The 27,147-nt window shown below is 38.8% G+C and overlaps 2 protein-coding genes across 27 annotated transcripts in view; both read left to right on the forward strand.

Moving 5' to 3' along the window:
• Positions 1-27,147, forward strand: part of DLG2 (discs large MAGUK scaffold protein 2) — a 2,233,668-nt gene that overhangs the window by 1,584,691 nt on the left and 621,830 nt on the right. The gene's annotated exons all lie outside the window — the stretch shown is intronic.
• On the forward strand, positions 8,386-10,253 carry LOC110149866 (zinc finger protein 664-like). The gene is given in 2 exon segments (XM_020912590.2): positions 8,386-9,183; positions 9,186-10,253. Coding segments are annotated over 2 exon segments (864 nt in total). The 5' UTR covers positions 8,386-8,400; the 3' UTR covers positions 9,267-10,253.

A 27,147-nucleotide genomic window follows, 5' to 3' on the forward strand; every position in this document is an offset into this window, starting at 1 on the left:
TTGATCATTAAACTGAATTATTAAGTGTAAGGTTTCTTTAAATACATAGTTTCCTTATGAAGCATAAGAAAAGAACATGCCAGGCAGGAAAACTGGTAGATGCAAAAGGTAGAAAGTAGCTTAGTAAGTAAAGCTACTGGCTGGAACACCGCAAGTGTGATAGAAGCTGAATGAGGCATGGGTGGACAGGAAGTGTGGGTAAGAAGACTTGGGCGAGAGTCCTGGGAGCTGAAAGCCTTTGTTGTACTAGAATAGAAGTTGTAACATTACTGTCAGAAAGGCTCATTAATCTTAATATAATGGCCCTTGAAAAAAATATATCTATATAATGGCCCTTATATTGGGTTGGCCAAAAGGTCCATTCAGGGTTTTCCAAAACATCTTACGGATGACCTGAAAGAACTTTTTGGCCAACCCAATGCTTTGTGATACTCTTGCTTGTTACCCCTACCGTTTCCCTCCCTCTGAATTGCATCTTCTCTTTCTAGATCTCTTCATGCCAGCATACCTTCATGTATCCATGTAGCTCACTCTTCAAACCAGCTCCCATATCAATTTCCCCTGGAAATGTTTTGGTTAAACTTAAGAAATTAAAAAAAAAAAATACTCTGGTCTTGACTAAGTAATTTTTTTTTTCTCCTCACCAATTCAGCCCTCTCTTCCCTTTGAAACATGCTGTCAAAGTGAGAGTTCTCACCCAGAGAAGCCTAATTTGCAACCACCAAGCAGCCTACAATGAAACATTCATGCGGATGACAGGCCAGCTGAATCATCTTAACTTCTGATGCTGCTAGACTGGAAGGGATGTATCTTTCTGATGCCCCTCAGTCTGTGCTAAAGATGAATAAGGACCTTTAGTTAGATGTGCCTTTCTAAATTTAATTTTAATTATAGTTCATAAATTCTGGCTCATTTTTAGTATTTGTGTTAGAAATACAAATATTTCTCATGACGGAAAATCTCTAGAATTTTTCCCTTTGTAGAAAAGGATGCACTTGTCACATAGAAGTTGAAAGCACAACTTAAGCCTCAGTTTTCTTTTATAAATAGAATCTACTTGTTTAGTGGTTTTTTATGAAGACTAAAATGAAGCAGTTTTGCTCAGTATTTGTCTTTTTTACTGTTATTACTAAATAACAGCATGATGATTTGGGGAGACCTTGGAATATGATGGCTAAGAAAGAACTAACAGTTAAATCTTCTTTAGAAAAAGGTCGTGGAAGCAACTGGTTGACCACAAATAAGAAACCAATCCTTTTTCTTGGTGGTCCAGTATTTTGAAGCATTTTGCTCAGTTTTCAGCAGACTCTTGACAATTTTACTAGTGACGAAGTATTTCATTGAATCTTTTAGTTTTTGCCCTTTGAAGACCATATATATACCTGCAGGTTACATTTGTAGTAGTTTAAAGAACGAGAAAGAGAAACATTTTTATTGTGTGCCCACTGCTTACATATATTCACTCCTCTAATTCTCAAAACAGTTCTTTGTTTTGAGATGAAGAGACTTCCATTTCACATAACAGCTGTTGCTTCTACATCATTTCCCTTCATTGCATCTCAGGTTGCACCAAGAAAAAGCAGTAAGAGAGTTGTTTACTGTTGCGCCTTGGGGACTTGCATTAACATTTTGGTCACCACCTTTGAAAGCTGTGTGTCCAATAAACTGTCTTTAACTCCAAGATGTGTTCTTTAAAAGCAAGTTGGGCAGCCTACTTCCCATCACCCACCCACCCCCAAAAAACACATTTCTGATGTTGTTTCCTCTTCAACTTATAATTTTACTTTTTCATTTTCTAAAATATTCTTTCAACAAGCACCATCTTTTCCAAATTAAAAAGATAGACTTCTGTTTTTGCTCAGAATATAATGCAGAGTGATTTCTGTTTCCTTTGGAGAAAAGGAGGATGAAGAAGAGGTTTTTCCTCTCCTCCTAGCAGCTGAGTCCTTTCATTTGCCTGGTCCAGTGGGGCTTTTGTTTCTCTGCTAAAGAGCCCTGTTACTTTTCAAAAGCTTTTGTATACAATATTCCTTCCTGTGCTTCTGCTCACCCAGCACATTTTGCAGGAGTTAATGTCAAAAAGACTAAGGGTTGTTGAGTTTGGGGGTATTTTATGATGTTCTTATTCTCTCCAAATCTTTCATGAACAGGGACTTTTTCCTACTGCTAAAGAGTGGATGTGTTGGCCAGTTTGGTCTCTTGTTTGATTGTGGTGGTTTGGGATGAGAGGAAAGAATGCCCTGAATATTTTTAACAAGCTTCACCTGTAAGTATTGTATTGCTGTTTTGCTGTTTCTTCAGATACTACCTGTACCCTGACAGAAGACCATCCTTGGGTATAATAGTGGTGAAACCTGAAAGTATATCTCACTTGCAGTTTTCCCTATAGTCAAGGTTACCTCTACACCGGTGTGTTTGCTAGGAAGTAGTTGTGTACATAGCTAAGAGCAAAGAACAATGAAAAGAAAGTGAAATTACATATTGATGGGTTAAAAAAGTTTTTCTCTAGGTACTTAACTTATTCCCCCAAATTGAGGTTACTAGCTGTCCCAGGTATCTGCATGGCAGGGATTTCTCTACCTGGAATTCCACTGGCAGGTACTGTCAGGAACTGGTGCTTTCTAAGCAGTTGCTGCTGACAGACTGAAGGAAGAATATCCTCCCATTCGCAGCAGCTTACAGACCAGCCTGGTGAAAGTTCTAAACCTGTCAGCTCTTTCTCTTGAGAACAGCAGCAATAGCGTGACTAGGATCAGCTCTTATGTCAAGAATAAGTTGAAACATAAGCTCTTGATTGGAAAGGATTCTGTCTCATAGCAGATTGTAGTCCTTTTTGCTTTGTCAGCACGACACGTTGGAGAGAGTACAGGCTTGGATCTCAGATTAGGTTCAATTCCTGTATATGATTCCTGTTAGTAGATGTCCACAAATACATTGACTCTCTGAGTCTCCGCCACTTTTGCTCTAAGTTGATAATAATATGAATAATAGCAGTGTTGGAGTGTGGTTTTCCAGTTTAAGTCAGAGAATGGGAGATATAAAGGCAGAGTAGACATTCCACAAATGGCAGCTCTTATTATTTGTGTTCTAGAATTATTTAATTCTCATCTCTTCTGGTCTCTTCTGTTTGTCAAGTGACTCAATCCCCATTTGCTGATTCAGGACAACAAGCTACCCAAAGCCTGCTGATTTGGGGAGAAAGTGCGCAGGCCCCCTCTTGGCGTTAGGGACCCTGGAAGGAGTATCCACTCTGAAAAGTCACCCTCTAATTGCCCCTGGAATCGGCTGTAGTCCATCAAAGCTTTGAAAATGTAACCAGCGGATCTGCCCATACAATCACTTAATGCTAATAGTTGTAATTTATGGTCTTTATATGCAGAAAAGCTGCCCAGAGAGGGTTGAAATACAAGACGTTATCAGGGGAGGCAGGCTATGCAGATATCGATACTAACGTCCTTGCCCACAAGGCATGAAAGACAAACACTGGAAATGAAAAAGAAAAACAGCCAAGCAGTACAGTTGCAGAAATAACTCTGGTGACATCAAAACATTAAAAATAAAACCGCTTTCCTTGTGCGCCTGTCCTTGACAGTGATTTCATCTTTTTAGTTGCCTTTCAGCTTACTTTATTTCTGGCTATGAGAGATAGAAGTCTCTGAATGAAGAGCACTTTTTCTCACACTGAGACATGTACAGATTCACACTCTCTCGTATGTATTAATATAGTTAGTGTTAGTCAGTCAGTCGTGTCTGACTCTTTGCGACCCCATGCACTGTAGCCCACCAGGCTCCTTTGTCCGTGGGATTCTCCAGGCCAGAATACTGGAGTGGGTAGCCATTCCTTCCTCCAGGGGATCTTCCCGATCCCCTGAGTCTCAAACCTGAGTCTCCTGCATTGCAGGCAGATTCTTTTCCATATGAGCCCCCAAGAAGCCCATGTATTAATATACAATTGGGTTAACAAAGTTGGTTTATTATATGTCTTATATATATATATGCACACACCTCTTCAATAACACATGCATACCTTATCTGTATAAATGCAATTGTTCCTCATGGATATATTAATAAATATAAATAGCACCAAAGCAGATGCTATCTTCAAAATATGTTCAGATTTAAAAGCTTTATGTCACAAACTTTTCTGCCGTCTGGAAGCACTCTCCTTTGGTATCTCAGTAAGCCTTCAGGCGTGCTGCGGGAAGCCCAACACCCTCCTCAGCGTTTCAGAAGATTGTTTCCTGGCTACCTCTAGCCTTAAAGTTCTTCACCTATCTCACCACAGGAAACTTCCCCCTAGTACATTTCCCTTTGGAGTTTCCTAGGTAGCTTAGCTGGAAAGCAGTCTGCCTGCCAGTGAAGAAGCTGGTTCGATCCCTGGGTCAGGAAGATACCTTGCAGGGGGAAATGGTAACCCACTCCAATATTGTTGCCAGGAAAATTCCATGGACAGAGGAGCCTGACAGGGTACAGTCCATGGGGTCGCAGAGTCAGACACGACAGAGAGCACACACACACCCTCCTTTCCCTTTAGTTCACAATCTGACATCATTTTGCCCTAGCTTGATCTTTCCCAGTGTTTGTTTACCAGGTTTGTTGTAACAAAATACCACAGACTAGGAGACTTAGAAATTTATTGTCTGGCAGTCCTGGGGGCTAGTTCATGGCCAATGTGTTCAGCAGGAGTGATAACTTCTGAGAGCTGTGAGGGACAGTCTGGCCCATGCCTCTCCCTTAGGTTCAGTAGTTTGCCGGCGATCTGTGGTATTCCTTAGCTTAGAGATATATCATCCCCATTTCTGCCTTCATCTTCACGTGTTGTTTTTCCCTGTGTATGTGTCTATTCTGTATTTGAATTTTTTTTTTATAAATATAAAGTCATACTGGATTAAAGTCCACTCTCATGACTCCATCTTAGCCCAGTCACCTTTGTTGTTTTTCTCTTGCTAAGTCATATCCCACTCTTTGCGACCCCATGGGCTGCAGCACACCAGGTTTCCCCTGTCTTTCACTCTCTTCCAGAGTCTGCCCAGATTTGTGTCCACTGAGTTGATGATGCCATCTGACCATCTCATCCTTTTCTGCCCTCTTCTCCTCCTGCCTTCAATCTTTCCCAGCATCAAGGTCTTTTCCAGTGAGTCAGCTCTTCACATCAGGTGGCCAAAGTATTGGAGCTTTAGCATCATCCTTACAATGAATATGCAGGGTTGATTTCCTTTAGGATTGACTGGTTTGATCTCCTAGCTGTCCAGGGACTCTCAATAGTCTTCTCCAGTACCTACAAAGTTCCTATTTCCAAAGAAGGTCACAGATACTGGGATTAGAGCTTAAACAGCTTCTTGGGGACACAGTTGAACCCATGACATGCCCTCCCTCAAGAAAAATATCCTTACTTTTCTCCCTACATCCACCAGGGAAACATTCCAAAATTCCTGATCTTTTTGTTTTGTAGAAAATTTAGCTCTCATTTTGTTTCATCCTCTCCCAATGAGTTTATTCTTGAGACATTTTGATTTTTACAAAATTAAAAGTCCACGCAGGAATTTTCTCTAACAAAAAACCTAATATTGCCAACTCAATATAATGTTTGAGAGGAAAGATGGAAGTAGATGAGAAAATATGTTTGTGGAGATGCCTTATTTTTTAAGCAGTCTTCCTTTTAATATCTAGTCACCTATAAGCTATATTTGTAATTCAGGCACCACCTAGTTCTCTAAGTGAGGTAATATATATATATATATATATATATACACACACACATACATATATAACAACTGTATATAGTTGTTCTGTCACTCAGTCATGTCCGATTCTTTGTGACTCCATGAACTGCATCATACTAGGCTTCCCTGTCCTTCACTATCTCCCAGAGCTTACTCAAACTCATGTCCATTGAATCAGTGATGCCATCCAACCATCTGTCATCCCCTTCTCCTGCTCTCAATCTTTCCCAGTGTCAGGGTATTTTCCAATGAGTCAGCTCTTCCCATCAGGTGACCAAAGTATTGAAGCTTCAGCATCAGTCCTTCCAATGAATATTCAGGGTTGATTTCCTTTAGGATTGACTGGTTTGATTTCCTTGCTGATATTCATGGCAAATAGTTGGGGAAATGATGAAAAAAGTGACAGACTCTGTTTTCTTGGGCTCCAAAATCACTGCAGATGGTGACTGCAGCCATGAAATGAAAAGACGCTTGCTCCTTGGAGAAAAGTTATGACAAACCTAGGCAGCAGAGACATTACTTAACTGACAAAGGTCCGTCTAGTCAAAGCTATGGTTTTTCCAGTAGTTGCATATGGATGTGAGAGTTGGACCATAAAGAAAGTTGACCACTGAAGAATTAATGCTTTTGAACTGTGGTGTTGGAGAAGACTCTTGAGAGTCCTTGGACTGCAGGGAGATCAAACCAGTCAATCTTAAAGGAAATCAGTCCTGAATATTCATTGAAAGCACTGATGCTGAAGCTGAAGCTCCAGTACTTTGGCCACCTGATGTGAAGTGATGACTCAGTGGTAAAGACCTTAATGCTGGGAAAGTTTGAAGGCAGGAGTAGAAGGAGATGACAGAGGATGAGATGGTATCACTGACTTAATGGACATGAGTTTGAGCAAACTCCAGGAGTTCATTATGGTAAGGGAAACCTGGCATGCTGCAGTCCATGGGGTCACAAAGAGTCGGACACAGTTGAGTGACTGAGCTATATATCCCTGGAGGAGGAAATAGTTACTGTTGTTCAGTGATTGAACTACAACTATATCTATCTATATATATATATGTATATATAAAACACCCACTCCAGTATTCTTGCCTGGAAAATCCCCAGGAACAGAGGAGCCTGCGGCGCTACAACCCATAGTGTCACAGAGTCGGAAATGACTGAAGCACATTCACACGCACACACATATATGTGTGTGTGTGTATAGATATATATATAATAGAATCTACAAAATAGTGTTTTAGATGAATACTGTTTTATTATCACCCTGAACCATTCTAAAGAGTTTTAGTCACTACTCTCACTTTTCTATTTCATTCAGTTCTGAATTCTAAAGAAGATAATGGTAAAATCTCTGGGAAACATAACTTTCAAATTATTCAACACTGTTAGTCACTTAAAGCAATTTTTTGAAATGAAGATGATCTGTTTATTTTTAAAAAATGGTAATATTCACCTAATAGGAAATTTTCATTCTCCTAAAACAACCAGTTCAAAATAAAGTCAGCTGTTAAAAGATATTTTTTTCTTTCTCTTTTCTAACCTGTATATCATCTTTAAAATACATACACACATAGAGAATAGTGACCAATATATTTTGTGTGTCTTTTTTACTGTATTACCTTGAAGTAAAACACGGATACAGAAAACCACACAAAATAAATGTGTATCTTGATGAATTGTTTCTTTATAGTTATTGGAAGTCAGACATCCTGTAACTACCACCTGGAATAGGAAAAGAACTTTGCCAGACACCAGACACCTTTCCATGGGTGTGCGGAGCGCGCGTGCGCGGCTCAGAGGCGCACCTGTGAGGTGTCCCTTGAGCAGAGGGAGGGTGGGTGCGCGGAGTCCGCAGCCCGGGGCGCTTCAGCCCCTCACTTGGAAGCGCCTCGCGTCCCAGCTGAGCCAGCCGAGCATCCTACTCAGGTGATGAGGAACCCTCCGGGCCCCCAGCGCAGATCGCTGCTGCCGCTGCACGCCTCCATTGTTCGACCATAACGAGGGCCGGATTCTCACCCAGGATCGCGAGGCTCTTCTTGCCCTTCAGCCACAGTGGGCCCTGCCTCTTCCTCTGGAATGTCTTGGGGTTTTTGACTTCTGTCACTGTGACCTGCAAATCCAAGAGACACATCTCTGTGGAAGATAGAGCTCCTTCCTCAAGATCACAGAAGGAGACCGCCGGAGCGACAGCTGTGCAGGGAGTCCTCACAAGGAAGGACTGACATACCGGGACCCGAGGTGCTTGCTTCCTGGGAGGCTCCTGTCTGATGCGAAGGAGGCAGGATGTCATAGTGACTCTGCAAGGGGAGGCTCCTGGGGACCGAGGCCAGCACGCAGGATCACACCCTCAGCCGCAGGGGACACTGGGCAGGCCTTTCCCTGCAAGTGAGATGAACGAGATTATTCTGCAAGAGGAAGATTCCAGGGGCTTAAAAGCACAAAGGTTTGCACCTTGGCAGCCTCTTGGAATGTTGACAGCTCAGGATCTAAAAGAAAGTGCTGTGTTAACGAGTTCCAGAGTTGACGTGGATGTACATGTCACTTTATAATCAGTAATAATACTGAGTGAGGAACACTATGCAGGAAGAAACCTTCCATGGAAAGACAGGCAGGGAAAAGCTTAGGCCGACCTCAGGTCTCCTGCATAGAGCCAGCTTGAGATAAATGCCAACATGGCCAAATGAGAGACTCTGAGACAGCTGCCTCTAACTGCAGTCATTGTAAGGAAATCTCTAAATCACGATACCAAATAGGAACCATGATCTACAAGTGCCCCATGTGCAGGGAGTTTTTCTCTGAGAGAGCAGATCTTTTTATGCATCAGAAAATTCACACTGCTGAGAAGCCCCATAAATGTGACAAGTGTGACAAGGGTTTCTTTCATATATCAGAACTTCATATTCATTGGCGAGACCACACAGGAGAGAAGGTCTATAAATGCGACGATTGTGGTAAGGATTTTAGTACTACAACCAAACTTAACAGACATAAGAAAATCCACACAGTGGAGAAGCTCTATAAGTGTTACGAGTGTGGCAAAGCCTTCCATTGGAGCTCACACCTGCAGATTCACATGAGAGTTCATACAGGTGAGAAACCCTATGTATGTAGTGAGTGTGGAAGGTGCTTTATCAATAGTTCAAGCCTCTGCATGCATCAGAGAGTGCACACCGGAGAGAAGCCCTTTAAATGTGAAGAGTGTGGGAAGGCCTTCAGGCACACTTCCAGCCTCTGCATGCATCAGAGAGTCCACACAGGAGAGAAGCCCTATAAATGCTATGAGTGTGGGAAGGCCTTCAGCCAGAGCTCCAGCCTCTGCATACATCAGAGAGTGCACACAGGGGATAAGCCCTGTAGGTGCTGTGGGTGTGGGAAGGCCTTCAGCCAGAGCTCCAGCCTCTGCATCCGTCAGAGAGTGCACACAGGGGAGAAACCTTTCAAGTGCGATGAGTGTGGGAAGGCCCCTTCAGTCAGAGCACCAGCCTCTGCATCCACCAGAGAGTGCACACAAAGGAGAGAAACCATCTCAAAATATCAGTTATATAAAGCATTTTGCTAAGAGTTAAAAAAAAATTCTTAAAACCTATAAGTGCCCCTAGGAAGGAAAAACCCTGTAAATACCTACATTGATCCAAGAAATTTTTACAGCAGGACCCAGCAGAACATTATTTTTCCAGGAGGCATGCATGAGGGTGAGTTTTTGGATTCATGCCAAGTGTGTTGCACAACTTGTGAATCTGGAACTCCTGTGAGTGTGTGCCCAGGGCAGGCTGTGAGGTCCCAGTCGTGGATGTGCATTTCCTGGGATTCTGGTGGAATAACTACACAGGAAACCATGGTTGTTGCACAGCCTCCCAAGTCACCTTCTGTCTATACTTTACCTAAAAGTTACCCTAGATACTGCCCCATTTCAGGAACTCGCCACCTTCCTTCTCTTGATCCCAGCATACTGGTGAACGCATTTGAAAACGGCCAGCTTCCACCAAGTAGTGTTCTGGTACTTCAGAGGTTACACTTGGTTTAGCCTCTCCATATCTGTCCATGTATCCCATTACTTCTGCATTCACTCTACCCGTGTATCCTCCAAATGCCCATAAATATCCACCCCTTCCTAGATGGCATCAAATTTCATTTTAGGTTTTAGGTGACTCATGATGACCACTTTGCCTGTCAGAGAAAATCATTGGCAAGCATACACGCCCTTGAACTTTAATTTTGTGAATTCTGCTAATCACTGTGTCACTATGTTAGACTTAATTTTCTAGTGGCTACATCACATATTTTTAATTGAATATTTTTTGTTTTTTTTTTTTTGTGGGGGGAAATAGCTGAATGTAAAGAGGGAGGAGGAAGTGAGCGGAGTTAGGACTTTTCTCCATCCAGAACTGCCCTCTGGGGCTCCTTTAGTAACAGGTGGAGCCACCTTCCCATAGGAGAAGTGGATGGTGGGAGGCGTCCCTAATAATAGTTTCTGTTAATGTAATTTTGGGCAATAATGTGTAGGATTACATATCCGTTCCTTTGTAGGCAGGAGTGTCTCTGTTAACCTCTCCTTTTCTTTCTTCATTCATTGGACAAGTATTTATTGAACACCTCCTATGTGCCAAGCACTGTGCCCCTTGCAGGGGATACCACTGAGTAAGACAGACAAGGGCCCTACTCTCGTGGAGTTGACTTCTGGTAGAGGAGACAGATGATAAGCAAGTAAACAAATAACGTAGTGTGAGATAGTGATTAAGTGCTATGGAGAAAATAACCTAGGGTGATGATTTAGAGCTGTGTGGGGGTGGGGGGTGGCGGTAGATAGCGGTCAGGGAGGCCCTTGTGCGGGCAAGGGCAGCGCGGGGGCTGCTGCGGAGCGCAGGTGCCCAGCTTTCGCAGAGGGGCGGCCCTGTGCGCAGTGGGCAGAGCAGAAGGCGCAGCCCGGCGGTGAGTGTAGTGAGCAGCGGGGCGGGGGAGATGCTGAAAGCTCAGTATCCTGACATTTATAGACCCTTTTTTTTTATTTGCTAGATTGATACTAAAAACTCATGTGGAGGAACTCCAGGAATGTTTAGAAGACCAAAAGTCCCCAATGACAACAAAAAGCAACTAATTTTGAACTTCGTTTCTCTCCTCATTCCTGTTTTTGTTGATTTCCCACATGTAGTCCTTTTTGCTCAGGAAGTCTTTGGGGGAAATTAAGGCTTTTTGAAAGCTCTGAACTGGGTGATCAGGTTAGCAGTGTCTGTCCACTGTCTGAAAATGAACTACCTGAAATAGTCACCGAAATATGAAACAAAGCTTGATTTTCCCTTCATATTTGAATTAATTTCTTCTATTTGACTGGAAGGGGTTTTTGTATAACTAAAACCTCAGTGCATAAAGGAGATTTAAAAGGGGCACTTAACTGAGTGGGTGAAAGTAGAAGATGGGATTTTTGGTTGGGGGGAGGGTACATGTGTTACCATCTCAATTTTCATCTGGATAGCTCTGTTAATAAGCCTTTGGGAAGTCACTTCACGTAATTTTCCTCCTTTTTGCAAAGAGAGGGCTGACTTAGTTATTTGATAAAGCCCCTTCCAGGCCTGAATTCCTCAACTACAATTTACTGTAGTGTCTTAACACTCTCTCATGTCACAGTAGTGTGGAGCATTAGAGAAAAGCCTAGACTTTTAGTTGATAGCGAGCCAGTTCAAATATCACTGATAGAATTTTAGTTTTAGGAAAAAATGGGTTTGATTTCTAGCTTTATTACTATTAGGTATGTGAGCTTGGGCAAAATCGCTTAATCTTTGAGTCTAGTTTTCTCACGTACAGAATGAGGACATTAGGCTAAATGATTTCCGAGTTTCCAGCTAGTCCTAGAGTTCTATATTTCTACATAGTTGAATTATTTTATCATGCTGTTGCTGGGGAATATGACTAACACTTTTGAAGCTACTAATTTTATGTCGAGCTTTAAAGTCCATAATTGTTATCTTCGGAAAATATTACTTGACCTACAGTATGTCCAATCAATTTAATAAAATCACTTTATAACACGACAAAAAAAAAAAGAAACCTTTCTATGGACCCCATTGTAATCATGGTTCCTTTTCTCCTTCAAAAAGTCACCACTAACCTGACTTTTATAATGATCACTTCTTTACCTTTCTTATATCATCCATTTCTTTGTTTTTATGCATCCCTATATACTGTTTTAGTCTTGTCCATTTTATTTTAGCTCTATTACTTTATTTTCCTAATAGTTTATCTGATAAAGGACCCAAGCCATTTGACCTATAGAGTTTCCCAAACACATCTTGAATAACTCATGGTATAGTTCCCTGTCTCTCTCTCCTCTGTACTTCCCACAAATTGGCAGGTTCACATGTGATCCTTTTGGCAAAACTGTAAGTGATGGTGTGCTCTTTTATAAGAAAGCTAGGAATATTAATTTTCACTCTTTGTTACTGTTAGCAGGTGTTGGTGTTCAGTTCTTAATTGTATTATTTCATTAGAGGTGAGAAATAGTAATACATAGTTCTGTCAGTATGACTTTATTTATTATTGGAATTATTTCATTAAGTTGCTTCCCCTCATCTATTACAGTTATAGAATTAAAATAGTCAGGATTCATGATTAATTCTTTCCTATTATTTACCAAGTTCCCAAGGTAATGAATTCTCTGTCATCCTCAAAAATGACCAATTAGTTGGATTATTATCATTTTTATTATTACTTTTGTGAACTTATGGATTTAAACATAACTGAAACAGAGAGAAAAAAAGACTGAAAAAAAGTGAACAGGGGCTCAGGGACCTGTGTGTTTGTGTATGCTGTTGCGTCTGAATCTTTGTGACCCCATGGACTATAGCCGCCAGGCTCCTCTGTCCCTTAAAGTTTCCCAGGCAAGAGTACTGCAGTGGGTTGCCACTTCCTACTCCAGGGGATCTTCCCAACCCAGGAATCAAGCCCAGAACTCTTACGTCTCCTGCACTGACAGGCGGATTCTTTACTGCTCAGCCACCCGGGAAGCTCGCAGTAAGAGAGTATTAAGCAGTTTAACATATGTGCACCTGGAGTTTCATAAAACAAGAGGAAAAATGAGTAAGAAAAGAAAAATATTGGCTAAAACATTCTATAGATTTAATAAAAAAAAAAAATCAACACAGAGATCCAAGGGGTTCAGTAAACTCCAAACAGAAAATATAAATAGACTGTTAAAACAACAGATCACAGAAACACAGACACTGCAAAAAACCAAAAATAAAGTAATAAAATCAGTCAGAGAAAGCAAATACATGACACATAGGAGAATCTTGATAAGAATTATGAACGACCTCTCATCACAAACAGTAGAGATCAGAGGCCAGTGGAATGACATTTTTAAGGTGCTGAAATATAGTATGTAAAGTGCTAAAGTGCTTAGCCAGTGTCTGGCTCAGAATAAGCACTAAATAAATCATTGCTCTTGTTATTACCTTTATTGTCAATTTCCTTCTTTTAAGGTGGTGGTGACTACTAAATGAACATGGCATTCTTTTTTTCAACACCTAAAGTTGTAATTAAAAGGATTACTTCCTGGTCGAAAATGTATCCTTCATATGAACTGCTAGACCAACTGCAGCCACGGTAGTTATTCCACTGACATTTTTCAAAAATAGCTTGTTGTAAAATGAAATAAAAAGATCTGCATGAAAATCACTACACTTTTTATTCACAGCCTGGATTTAGAATCTCTCCTTTGGTTAGATACATAATATGTAAGAACATTTTTCAAATATTTGACCCCAGAGAGATAATTAGAAAAGGAGAAAAATAAATGGACTTGCACTTTAAAATGTAGTAATGAACCTCTTTCTAATTGTGACTGGTTTCATTTATATGTAACCTGGCTTTAAAATTCCCTGAGAGTTTATCCTTGCTCATTTCCTTTGTTTATAATCTTGTGTGAACTTGTAAGAGTATGCTTTATTAAATGAATGCATTATTCAAATAGACTAATATTTGAGAAGGCTATGCTTATTTGCAAAATTTTTTAAATGCCTCTCTTTAAAATCTGCTGGTTGTATGTTCTCCCTGCTCCTCCCAGTTTGAAACTATAATGCTTTGCAATGTTGAATTGACATACTTGTTTTCCCAAAGTACTGTTCTCTTTCTTTTTTCTTTTCTCTCCTTGGGTCAGTACCTTTACCTGGCTAACTTCTAATCTTCCTTCATAATTCAGTAGAGGAAGTTACTTCCATTGGGGAACATCCTCCTAAATGTTTTCTGAGCATAGTGTACTTCTGTGAACCTCTTTGCTTTTTAGGCAGAATGTAATGATTAAGACTCCAGGCTGTGAAATCAGACTATATGCGTAAGAATCCTGGCTCCACTACATTCTTGACACATAATCTTGGGGACATTTCACTTGTTCTCTGTCCTTCCACTTCCTCCCCCAACAAAATGAGGATAATAATTGTACCTATCTCAGAGTGAGGTGACAATTTTAAATAGGTTGATACATACACAGTTCTTAGAATGGTGCCTGGCACATGGTAAATCCTCAGTTAATAAGCACTGATTTGTTGTTATTCAGTCACTAGGTTGTGTCCAACTCTTTGCCACCCCATGGACTGCAGCATGCCAGGCTTCCCTGTACTTCACTGATAAGCACTAATAGGGCTCTCGCATTTATTAATCATTCTTCTTGGCCCATGCCTCACATACGAAGTGATCATTAACAATGGTAATGTGAATGAAAGGAACCATAGTATTTTCTGCTTCTGAATTTTTGTTTTGTAAAATAATCTAATTAGTATTAGATTAGAGCATGGCTTGGCACTTAGATGTTTGTTGAATGGATGAATAGGTAGGTGAATGCTTGAATAAGTAAAATTCAGTGTTGGATACTGTTCTATAGAAGTTAAAAGTCGAAGGAAATCAATGTGGACCTGAAAGTATATGTAATCAAATAGGCAACGAGAGGAGGTGGTCATTCCAGAATGGAAGATAAAGATTGTAAAGGTGGGAAATAGATGGTACAGAAGATGTCGGCATTTCTCATCTTAACATTAAATGAAGAAAATGAAGCCTATATCAGGATGAGGGTGCACATATGCAAAAAAAATACAGATGCTTTACCTTGGATGGTAAAAAAAATAATGTGTTTTGTAACTGTGTATTTTGAAAGGCTTGATTAGAATGTTTCTCAAGTGTGTGATTGTGAAAACTTTTATAAAACAGCTCTAAGACTCCTAATTTGTTAAATTAGAGTGATAGTTGGTCTACGGATTAAATAAAATAATGCATGCAAAGCTTTCAAAACTGTGCCTGAGGACATGGTACACAAGGAGAACTCATTTATTTAATAAGAACAAGACCATTGACTGATCAGTTGTTGAAAAAAATCTTTAGACAGTTTATTTTCATTTAAAATATAAATATATATTAAATTACTATTGTAGATCAACTATACCCCCAATAAAAATTTTAAAATAAATAAATTAACAATTTTTCTTTTAATTGGTCCTCATTTTTAGAAATCCCTGCCATTTTTATTGTATGTGGTGGGCAATTTCTGTGTCACTAGTGCCAATCAAATCTGATAAAAGGACAAAAAACATGATGTAAAATATGCAACAGATGTATAGGATTGGCCAAAAAAGTTCATTCAGATTTTGCCTTTAGAAAAACTTGAACTTTTTGGCCAGCCCAATATTATGTTCCAACAAATTATTAAAATAATTCTCTGAAATACAAGTTCGGTTTTCTCACCAGTTCACTTATTACATGACTGAGGACCTAGGATAGTCAAAACAATTTTGTAGAAGGGAAACAACCCACTATTTTTCGTATATAAAATATACCAATGATCAAAGACATTGGAAATATAGTCTGTGTCAAAACACTTCTAGATGTTGAGGTTTTTCCCTCAATCTTTTACAGTTGTCTTGCCCACATTAATTTGATAGCATTGTAAAAAGCAAACAAACAAAAAAACCTATTTTTTAACAAGCCTTTCCAAAACAACCATCTTACATTTTACAGAAATAACTCTTGCAGACTAATATTTCATGAGTTACAGAATAGCTAATCAAATTACATAATTACAGCAACAAGTGACACAATTAACAAGTAAAAGGGAGGCAAATGGGCTTGGTAACAAGCTCAGATGAATCTTGGTAAACATATATCTCTATTAGGTCAGTATACAACTCCATTTGGTAACTGTACAGCTCTACTTTTTGAAGAAGACTGTGAAGATACTTTCAAGAGTAGTTTTCTAACCATGAACACCAGTATGCCCTGGTCCAGGCGATAGCATAACGAGTGTTGGTTAATTCATCAAGTCCTTACCTAAGGTAAGGAGACTTCTACTGTACTGTTGCCACTGTTCAGTAACACCCTGCAATCATGGTGACATCCATGTTCCTAACAGAAATTTATATATACTCCTTGGACATATTACTTCATATTGTGGGTCACAGTTATCCACCACTCTAGAATTGTTTGCTTATCAGTTCCTCAATAATAGGTACTTGAATTCTTTATGAAGCTCAGGTTCTAGCCCATAGTAGGAACTGGGAGATATCCAGAATAATTTGTAGTCTAGAAGCCATGTCTCATGAAACATTAGAAGAAACTCGTTTGCTTAGCTCATGCAGTTTATAAATACTACAAAGTGCACCCACTGAATGAATCAGTGGCAGTCAGGGTCAGTGATTGGAAGTCTCACCAAGTTTTCCAGAGTAAACAGAATCAGCTTGAATCCCTGCTTATGTACATTTCTTGCCAAAAATCAGAGTCTATATTTCTGGTCTTTTACAACTATTGCACAATGGCCTGGACTTTATGAGGATATTTACAAATGACTGAGAGCAGAGAACATGAAACTGTTAGTCGCTCAGTTTGGTCCGACTCTCTGGGACCCCATGGACTGTAGCCCACCAGGCTCTTCTGTCCATGGGATTCTCCAGGCAAGAATACTGGAGTGGATTGCCATTCTCTTCTCCAGGGGATCTCCCCAACCCAGGGATTGAACCCAGGTCTTCCGCATTGCAGGCAAATTCTTAACCATCTGAGTTTGATAGCAACCACTATGTTAGGAAAATACTTTCTTCTTGGATGCAAGTTAATCACCTTCAAAAGATACTCTTAGTAGATTTTATTAGCCCCCCCAAAGCAAATAAACTGTCCATTTAAAAGTTAAACAATATTTTTTTTACTGTTTTTTGTAAGTCTTAGGGAAAATGTCTTGTCTTTAGACTTTAATCAGCATAAGGAATATGCTCCATCTAGCAAATTACTGCTCCAAAATCTAATTAATTGAAACATTTGGTGAAAATGCATTCCATGTTATATTTTACTTGTTTTCAATTAAGCCATATGTGCTATGGACATGCACTTTATTTGATGAACAGAAAACATTAACACTAATGGTTGGCAGTATTTTTTAATGTTAAGGTTTTAGTAACTATCTCTTGCATTCACAGTGCATGTCCAAATGTGTTTGACCACATTCATCGCCTCATTTGGTAATGGGCTATGCTGTCATTGAAAGACTGAGGTTTTTTCTCACTCTCAGAAGTGTAGATTAAAATAGTTTTATTCTTGGAGAAGGAAATGGCAACCCACTGCAGTATTCTTGCCTGGAAAAATCCACGGACAGAGGAGTCTGGGGGGCTGAAGTCCATAGGATTACATGACTGAGCATGTGTGCACGAGGGTGGAGGGAGATGGGTTGGTAGCAATAAACTGGTAGAACTAAAAAAAAAAAAATAGTTTTATTCTTAGATACAAAGCCTTGTCCTAGTCCTGGGAAATGTCCTGCGATATAACAGATTGAAATGACTGAAAATGCTAAGTGACAGTAAAGTGTCTTCTCAAAGAGTGAGAAGAGTAAAATTGTTTTCATTGGTTTACTATGTTCTCTAAATGCATATTTAAATAAATATTACTAAGATCAAGCATCATTTTTAGGTTCACTCATTTTATCTTTTGTTACAGTAGCCATAAATATTCTTCATGCTTTTCAGAGTAAACAAAATAGTTAAAGAATATAATTTACAAGACAGGAACAGGAAGAAGATTACACAGGTTTTGATTAGCAATAATTTGAAATATAAGAAAGTAATTACTTGGAATTTAAGTCAGTTTTTAATTTGATCAAGTGTAAGACTTGATAATGTATGAACTGTGTACCCAGTTACACATTAAAATTAGTTGATTGAATCAAGACTTCAGCAACCACTAAGTATTGAATACAGACATAATTATAATTAATAATAATAGCATTCAAGTGTTTACAGTGAGCCAGTAAGTGTTTTGATTTCTCTCATTTTAGTGTGTTTGTCAAATGAAAAATAGATTATTTTGAAATTTATGTTGGCATATTTTACTTGGTGCAATATTTAAGAAATGAATTAGAACTTTTCCTAAGCACATCAACTTTTAGTTGTATTGAAATGCACATGTCACCAGTTGCTTCATATCAGATAAATGTCAGTCATAATCATTGCTGTCATTGTCTGAACTCTAAATAAATTAAAATTTTAACAGCACAGGTTACAATTAAAACTGAGGTTCAACTAATGTCCAGTGTGGGAAAGATTAGAATTTTCATAAAGTTAGATTTTGGGGGTGGGGATTTAATTGCTAGTATTGCTACAAGTGGTACATATATGTAGAACTTTTAGAGTTTGTGAAATTAGAATTCAGTGAACAGGCTGGGAGGCAGAATAGAACAGTAGTCAGAGCAAAGGCTTTGCTACCACAGTCTTGGGTTTATGTCCTAGTTCCCTGGTTATTAAACTTCAGACCTTGAGAAAATTACTTGACCTGTTTCATCATTCTCACTTGAAAAATGGTATAATACCTCCCTCATTCTTTTCTTAATGAGGTTAGATGGTATATGCATAATTTATAAAATATGCTTACCATAGTGCCTGGCATGTAATAAATGTTAAATACAACTACCACTATCATTCCTCATGAATTTACCTTATTTAGCATTCATTTTCTGAAAGGAGTGGTCTTTAAAAACTCTGCACTATTTATTGTCCAGCTGGAGAGTAGGACAGTTGACTAGGTAACCCACCCAAAGAGCCTCCACCTTAACTGCTGTCTGCTGACCACTCTTGGAATCAGGTGAATATGCATCCTTGGTAAAACTAATAGGCAGCTTAGATTTCATTGCTAAATTAGTCCTTCCATTTATGTAGCCCCAAAATGAGAATAGATAGCAAGAAAAATATACTATGTAAATGGCAGAATAAGAAGTACTTAGTATGCTCATTTTAAGTGGTTTGGTAGCTTGAGTTAACATTTTTATGGATCGAGTTTCACCTCTAGAATTATGGCTTTCTGTATTTTTTTTTTTTTTTTGCCTCTGTAATGCCAAAATATGATGGCAAATGTAGAGAGAGACTGAAATAAAATGGAAAGACCACCATGGTGTAAATGGACCTACTTCTCAGGATCTTAATCAGCTATGCTTTTATCTTAACATTTCTGATATTCTGAACTTATTCTATCACAAAATTCCCAAATGAGGACTAATAGAATATGGCATGTTTCCTATTAACAGGAATTGAGATATAAAAAAGTACAGTTAAGGAGTAAAAGATTTGGGAAGCTTTTAAGACAACTTGTTTAATAAGAAATTAACAATTATAGTTTGTTCTGTTTTTTTATTCAATCTACAAATATTTATTGAGTGTCTAGTGTTTTCTGGGTGAAGAGCAACAAAAAGAGAGGTAATTTGGATCGTGCCTGACAGATTCCCACTTTAGGCAGAAAAACTATAGATAGAGCTGCACAAAAAGAAGAGAGAATGTGATATGCCTTAGTAACAACTCATCCATCCATGACCTCTTATTTGAATAGATCCCCATTCTTCTTAGATCTGTTTTATCCCTTGTTTTGTCCTACCCCGAATATAAACCTCACACTGGAAGACAGAAACAGCATCAGATTTAATTTAGATAGTATGGTATGAATTCACTTAACTTCGTTTGTCAAGAAATTTTTTTTTCTATTTCTGTTAAAGCAAAGATCTTATGGCATTACCTGTAGTGCCATACATATTATTGTGTAACTGTTTCTTTAATCTTTTCTAGTATAGTTACAAAAAATATTTGATGATCCTTTGGAGGGATCTCCTGGTGACTCAGATGGTAAAGAATCTGCCTGCAATGCAGGAGTCTCGAGTTCGCTCCCTGGATCAGGAAGATCCCCTGGAGAAAGGGTATGGCTGCCCACTCCAGTATTCTTTCCTGGAGAACTCCATGGACAGAGGAGCCTGCTGGGCTGCAGTCTATGGGGTCACAGAGAGTCAGACACAATTGAGCAACTTTCACTTTTGCTTTCACTTTGGAGAATGAGGTATGTTCTAGAGCAGTGATTCAACCAAATCCTCATTAAATCTCCATCTGCCCACAGCTGTCTCATATCCCCAAATTACTGAACATATATCTCCCCAAAATATAAGCTAGTTATGTCAGTTATTGATACATATTCATAGTTTCTAAACATTTGGAATTGTGTTGCCAATGCCAGCACAACTACAAATATATAAACATTATTAATTACATTTTATCTCATGTATGTGTAGAACATGCTCATATTAAGGAATTCCCAGCTTAAGCAAAGTGAAGAGTAAGTGGAAAGGATTCATTATGAAGATGATATGAGGAAAAGATTGAACCCAGATCTGTAATTAATCTCACTGTCTTCCATGGTAGAAACCCAATTGTAATGATGAATAATACTACTCTAGGAGAGTTTGGGAAATAAAACATAAGATCATGTGAGTGACAGTGATCTCACAGTCGTGTATCTAATAACTCATTTATATTCTAGTATTTAATAATATATTATACATTAATCTTACCTAAAGTTTATATAAATATAAGTAATTTGCAGTTTATGAAGAATTATCATCATTTTTGACTCATTGCAATCTTGGGAACGAAGGCAAAGGGAATGGATATTCTTTGACTATGAGTGCTCAACACTGTTGCTCCTTCTCGTATATCATCATAATCAATTATTACTGTGTCATTGTAAGGTCGCTTTAGCCTCCTGATAAAACTGGTGCTGAGAAAAGCTAAACAACTTTTTACAAAGTCACACAGATTTTAAATGATGGAACCAAGATTTTGTGGCAGTAATCTTTTTACTGCATCACACAGTGACCTGGCATATATTGTAATATCCATTTTATATATTTGTAAATAGACCTATTGAGATGTGTTACTCCAAAGGTCCATTATTTGGAGCAATTTACTCCAAAAGTCCATATATTATCGTGTGTGCCTGCTCAGTCACATCTGACCTTTGTGATCCCATGGACTATAGCACACCAGGCTCCTCTGTCCATGGGATTTTCCAGGCGAGAGTACTGGAGTGGGTTGCCATTTCCTTCTCCATTACCTGTTGGCTATTCATCCAACTGCTTGGGAAATCTCTATTCTGATCATTTGTCCAGTTTTTAATTGGATTGTATTTTGTAGTTTGTTTTTTGTTTTGTTTTTAACTATTGAGTTTGTGAGTTCTTTATATATTCTGTATAGTAACTCCTTATCAGATATATGGCTTGTAAATATTGTTCCTGTTCCACAGATTATCTTTTTACTTCCCTGATCATTTCTTTTGCTGTACAGAAGACTTTTAGTTTGATGTAATCCTACTTGTTTATTTTTCATTTTGTCCCATAAGCTTTAAATGTCATATCCAAAAATGTATTGCTAACACTCATGTCTAGGAAATTTTATTCCTAAATTTTCTCTGGGGAGTTTCATGATTTCAGGTCCTATGATACTTACCCATTTCAAGTTAATTTTTGTGAGTGGTATAAGATAGAGGTCTAGTTTCATGTTTTTACATGTGAATATCCAGTTTTGCCAGCATTGTTTATTGAAGAGACTGACTTTTGTCCACTGAGTACTCTTGGATTCCTTGTCACATTAGTTGACCGTATATGCTTGTGTTTATTTCTGTGTTCTCAGTTCTGTTCCATTGACCTATCTCTTTTTATGCCAGTACCATACTGTTTTAACTATTGTATCTTTATGGTATAGTTTGAAATCAAGATGTGATGTTTACTGCTTCGTTGTTCCTTCTCAGGTTTGTTAAGTAATCCTTAAAGAGATTCAAATACCAGGATTTCTTTGTGAAAATTAAATCTGTTTAGGTGAAAGTATAAGATTGAAGCCAAAGGCACATGATGCATGCCTTATGCCACTAGATATGCAGTATAGAATAGGTTATTGTAAAAATTTTAAGAATTTATATGAAATACTTTTAGTCCCATTGAAATAGATTTTATGTCAAAGCAAAGGTGCTGTTGTTGTATAATTGAAGATACTCACTCCTCATATAGTAATGCAGTAAGGGAGCCTCTCTTACTCAATGATTTCAAACATCTTCTTTAGCATGTCTGAAATCATAAAATAACTACTAGAAATACAGGTTAGTGACTTCATAAATCTAAGCCATAATGAGTAAGTCTTCCATTGTTTCATAGAGAGCAAAATGTCTTTGCAAAAAGAGGTACTTGTATAATTATTTCAATTACATAACTCTCATTCTTTCCAAGTACCCAAGATAAATCCAGACTTTCCAATTATCTCTTTCACAAAGAGCCCCATAAGGATGATTAAGTGCTGATTGCTTCCCCATCAGGAAGTAATGAAGTCAGACATCTGCTGAAAATGCCCGTTTGAACTCTTTGGTGAATTACAGTATGCTTATAAATGAATTTATGAATTTAGGGTTGGCTCTTAGATTCTTAGCAGATTGCAAATGTCTCTTGATGTTATATTTTATATTTCAAAGTTTGGTTTTTATGAGTAAGTTATGATAAACAGAATAGAAAAGGGGAGGAACCAGGAAAAGCTAATATTTCTAACAAAATCATGAACATGGAATTGAGAGATTAAAAAGTTTCCCCAAATGAGTTTTAATAAGTGATAACTGAATATAGTGAAGAAGAAAGACAAATAGGTGGGAAGGAAAAAATAGACCATCACTCCCTACAGAATATAATTTAACATATTTTTTAAACAACACAAACACTAATGCGGATAATTGGGAGTCGTCAAATCATATCATGTCATTTCCTTCCTTAAGACTCTTAAGAGGCTTCCCATTGTCACTAATATAGGGTCCAAATTCCATAACATATCACCACTGGACCTTCCCCAGCCTCTGTTTTTCCACTTCAGTTCTCAATATTTCCTCATAACCCCATTCATTCGTTTGACCATAATGATCAAGGCTTTATCACCTTTCCACAAACTACTTCCTCACTCCAACAAGATGCCAGTGAAAATGATTCTGGGGTGTTGGTAGAACATATGGGCTGGAGTCTCCTCTTTCTTTTTGACCTTTCTAAATTCTTCCAGTAGGTGTTAGCTTATTAGTTTTGCATTCTTTACCAGGACTTCCTGTTTAAGGTAACTCATACAAGTGGCTACTATCTTGGCTCGCCAGAGGAGGTGGTTTCAGTCCGTGTGTTCCCTAACAATTTCTCCTAAGAGACTTCACACTCAAGATACTTCATGGGAATTAGGGCAGAGGTCTCTTTCTTCTGTAACTGCTTCCTGTGGATGTAGTCCAGACTAGTAGAGTAGATGGCTTTCTCCACCTGACCTCAGTCAAGATATTCTGTGCCTGAAACCAGCATTCACCCTCATAGTAACAACAGTTCAGCCTGAAACTTTCGGATCCTCTCAGAGGTGCTTAGAATTCCCCACTGTCTCTCTTCTAGCCTTTCAACAGGGCTCAGCTCAGCTGTCATTGTCTCCAAGAGGTTTTCTCTAACCCTGCTATCTGCCTTTTTCAAAAGCACTTGCTTATGCATGCTCTGTTTCGCATTTCTTCCACCCTGGTCTGCAAGTTCCTTGAGGACATAATGTATGTTTGCCAGTGTCATGAGTTGAATCGTGTCCCCCGCAAAAGATGTTGAAGTCTTAACTCCCAGGACCTGTGGGTGTGACTGTAATTGGAAATAGGAAGTTTGCTGATGTTCAAGGTTAAGATGAGATGATTATGGTTGGCCTTAATCTATTAATAATATACTTGGTATCCTTATGAAAAGCAGAAAGTCGAACATAGACATACACATGGAGAGAATGTCATGTGAAGATGAAGGCAGAGATGGGAGTGATGCACTGTAAGCCCAGGAATGCCAAAGGTTGTTAGTGAAACACCAGAAGCTAGGAAGTGAGGCATGAAGGAGATTTTCCTTCAAAGCCCTAGGAAGGAACAATACCTGCTGTTGCCTTGATGTGGGCTTCCAGCCTCCAGAATTGTCAGACAATAAATTTCTATTGTTTAAGTCACCCAGTTTGTGGCACTTCATTCCAGCAGCCCTAAAAAACGGATATAGCCTGGAACTTAAATGTTTTTTAAAGAAGGAATGAAGTAACTCACTACCACATTATTCTAGCAGCCTGAGCCCTTTCTTTCAAGGTTCAATAAAGTAGACTTACAGAAAAAGGATTCAGTCATTTTTATTTAATTCATTAATTTCAAAATTTGGTTTTTAGGGTATCTACTTTGTCCATAATGCTTCCAGGGAGCATAAATAAAAAGAGTTACTGTTCCCTTTATCTTTAAAATGCTACTGTCCAATATGGGGGTGCTAATTAAACGTTTCTACAGCAGAACCGCCAGTTAGGTGGTGCATACCACAGTAGTGGTATGTTTATGACAGTAGTGGTATGTTTATGACAGTTGTCCGTTCTGGTTGGTTGGTGTTCATGCTATAGCAGCTATCAAATGTTTTAAGTATCAGCCTTTCCTATAAATAGCTAATTCAGTGTAGGAAATGACGTGTCATTAAAAGTGAGAAAGAGAAATAGTGTTATATGTGGTCGTGAAGACAGATAACTTTTAATTTAAAGGGGTGGGCATTAGGAAGGACTTTGCAGAAGGGGTGTTACTGGAGAAGAGCCTTTGTATGTGGAAATTTATCAAAACCCATCCAGATACCCTTCAGACTTTCTTGTCTACTTGCCCCAGCAATAACCCCACCAACTGAGACATTCCCATCAAACCTCAACATATGAATTATATCTCTCAAGTAATCTGCTATTTTTTGGTGATTTTGTGTGTTGGGATCTGGATGCCTCCAAACAGTCTGGACAGTTTGCAGAGTCACTGTTAACGACCTTGTTTTAATTGGCGACTAGAATTAACCTGGAAGAAACATGCAGACAGACCTGGTTGATAGGTAGAGGCAGTGCCTATCATGTATTTTTCATGCTGGAAGCTTGGAGGATGTTTCATTTCAAGTACATTAGACGGTAAGCCAGTAAGAGAATGTCTGATCACACTAAGTCATTCTCCCCCTGTGAGCAGTCAACTGTGATCAGAGCAGGTTGTTTCATTTGTAAAGATGAAGGCAAGGGAGTGCTGCTTATTCTTGGGTTTAATAGAGAATAAATATGTCTCTCATTGCTATTCTCTATTGTTTCTTTAGATACAATAGACACTTCATTAATTCCCAAACACACAAGGCAAGAGTTGGTGTATTAAAAATGCTCAGTATGAATTATTGGGGTCACCTTTTCTCTGAAGCTAAAGCAGTCAGCTAAAATATACACATATCTGTAAATGTGGGATGCTTGATATTCAGAAGTATACCTATGCTGTGTGATCACTTTGTCTTTGAACAATTCAATCATTAGTTCATCCTGCCAATATTTACTAAACAATCACCATATGCCAGCAGTGTGCATAATATGGTCTATTTTTATGCAGTCTCTACTTTCCAGGATCATATGATTTAGTTGAAGAGAGAAGATCAACACACACAAAAGACTAATTTCAAAAGTGATTTAATCTAACTGCACTTTCTGTACTTATACTGCTAGACCACTGAGAATTGCTAAAGGAAAAAAATTAATTACTAGAATAGTGCTATTATTAATTCATAGTCACAAACCCTAACTAGACAATCAATAGTTCCTTGCAACTTTTCCGCATTTTTCTAGTCAGTTATTTCTTCTATCTTCCTTAATATGTATTTCCAAGTTTCTGTACTTTCTTTAAATCTCTGACTTCACCACTTCCCTCATCTTGGCCCATAATCACACTTTCTTGTTATCAGAGTAAATTGGAGATGACAACTACTTTAGTGCACTGCCATTATTATCCAGTAATTGTAATCTTTATCTATACCATCCTTTTCTCCTTCCCTCCTAACTCAGTGGAGAAAGAGTCCTTCTCTCTCCATTCATTCATTTACCCCAAACTATTACACACTGTGTGTGTGTGTGTGTGTTAGTTGCTCAGTCATGCCCAACTCCTTGTGACCCCATGGACTCTAGCCCGCCAGGCTTCTCTGTCCATGCGATTCTCCAGGCACGATATCAGGGGCTATACATCAGTGAGTACAAGGAATATGGTTCTTCTCCTCCGACAGCCTATATTGTACCTAAGATTACCTGTTGCTTTCATGTCAACTATTTCTCAAGTTTCTCAGGTGAGCCATGCTATCTCCCCAGTCTGGGTGTTTGAATGCATGTTTCCCTCTGTCGGGATGGTCACTCCCCACTCTCTTTTTCCTGGCTCATTTTCATCTTCTAGGTCTCAGATCAGATATCAGGACCTACAGATAGCCCTCTCTGACACCCTTCCCCAAGCCAAAATAGTTAGCCCACCTATGTGCTTCCATAGTTCCTGTTCCTCTCCTATCAACACTTACCACAACAGATTTTCACTGCCTCTTTTTTTTTTTTTTTTTAATTTTTATTAGTTGAAGGCTAATTACTTTACATCATTACAGTAGTTTTTGTTATACATTGATATGAATTAGCCATGGATTTACATGTACTCCCCATCCCAGTCCCCCCTCCCACCTCCCTCTCCACCCGATCCCTCTGGGTCTTCCCAGTGCACCAGGTCCAAGCACTTGTCTCATGCACCCAACCAAGGCTGGTGATCTGTTTCACCCTAGATAATATACATGTTTCAATGCTGTTCTCCTGAAACATCCCACCCTCGCACTGCCTCTTGTCTTACCTTCCATTAGAAAAGAACCATAAACTCTTAAGTCACTGATATAATCACAATGTATATTGGGCAGTCCTTGGCACATGGGTAGTTACCAGTAAGCATCTGTTGAATGAGTTACCTTGTTCTATTTATTGGATTGGCCCAAAATTTTGTTCAGGTTTTCCTGTAACATCTTATGGGAAAACATAATTGAACTTTTTGACCAACCCATAAATAGAAGTGAAAGGTTGATACAGATAATTGATGCTACTGTGGTTCAACTTAGAAATTAACAACTTAGAGTTGGCCAAGACTTGAGGGGTCTTGAAAATGAAAGTGCTGAAGGCATTTCAGATGGGGAAACAGGAGTAATAATATAAAAACAGTACAGCAGATCATCCTGCTTGCCGGGAAGCTTAGGAGCAGAGAAGTAAGGAATAGTGAGAAGAAGATATATTGCATTCCTATAGAACAG

The sequence above is a fragment of the Odocoileus virginianus genome, chromosome 28 (genome assembly GCF_023699985.2).
Source record: "Odocoileus virginianus isolate 20LAN1187 ecotype Illinois chromosome 28, Ovbor_1.2, whole genome shotgun sequence".
Taxonomy (NCBI): domain Eukaryota; kingdom Metazoa; phylum Chordata; class Mammalia; order Artiodactyla; family Cervidae; genus Odocoileus; species Odocoileus virginianus.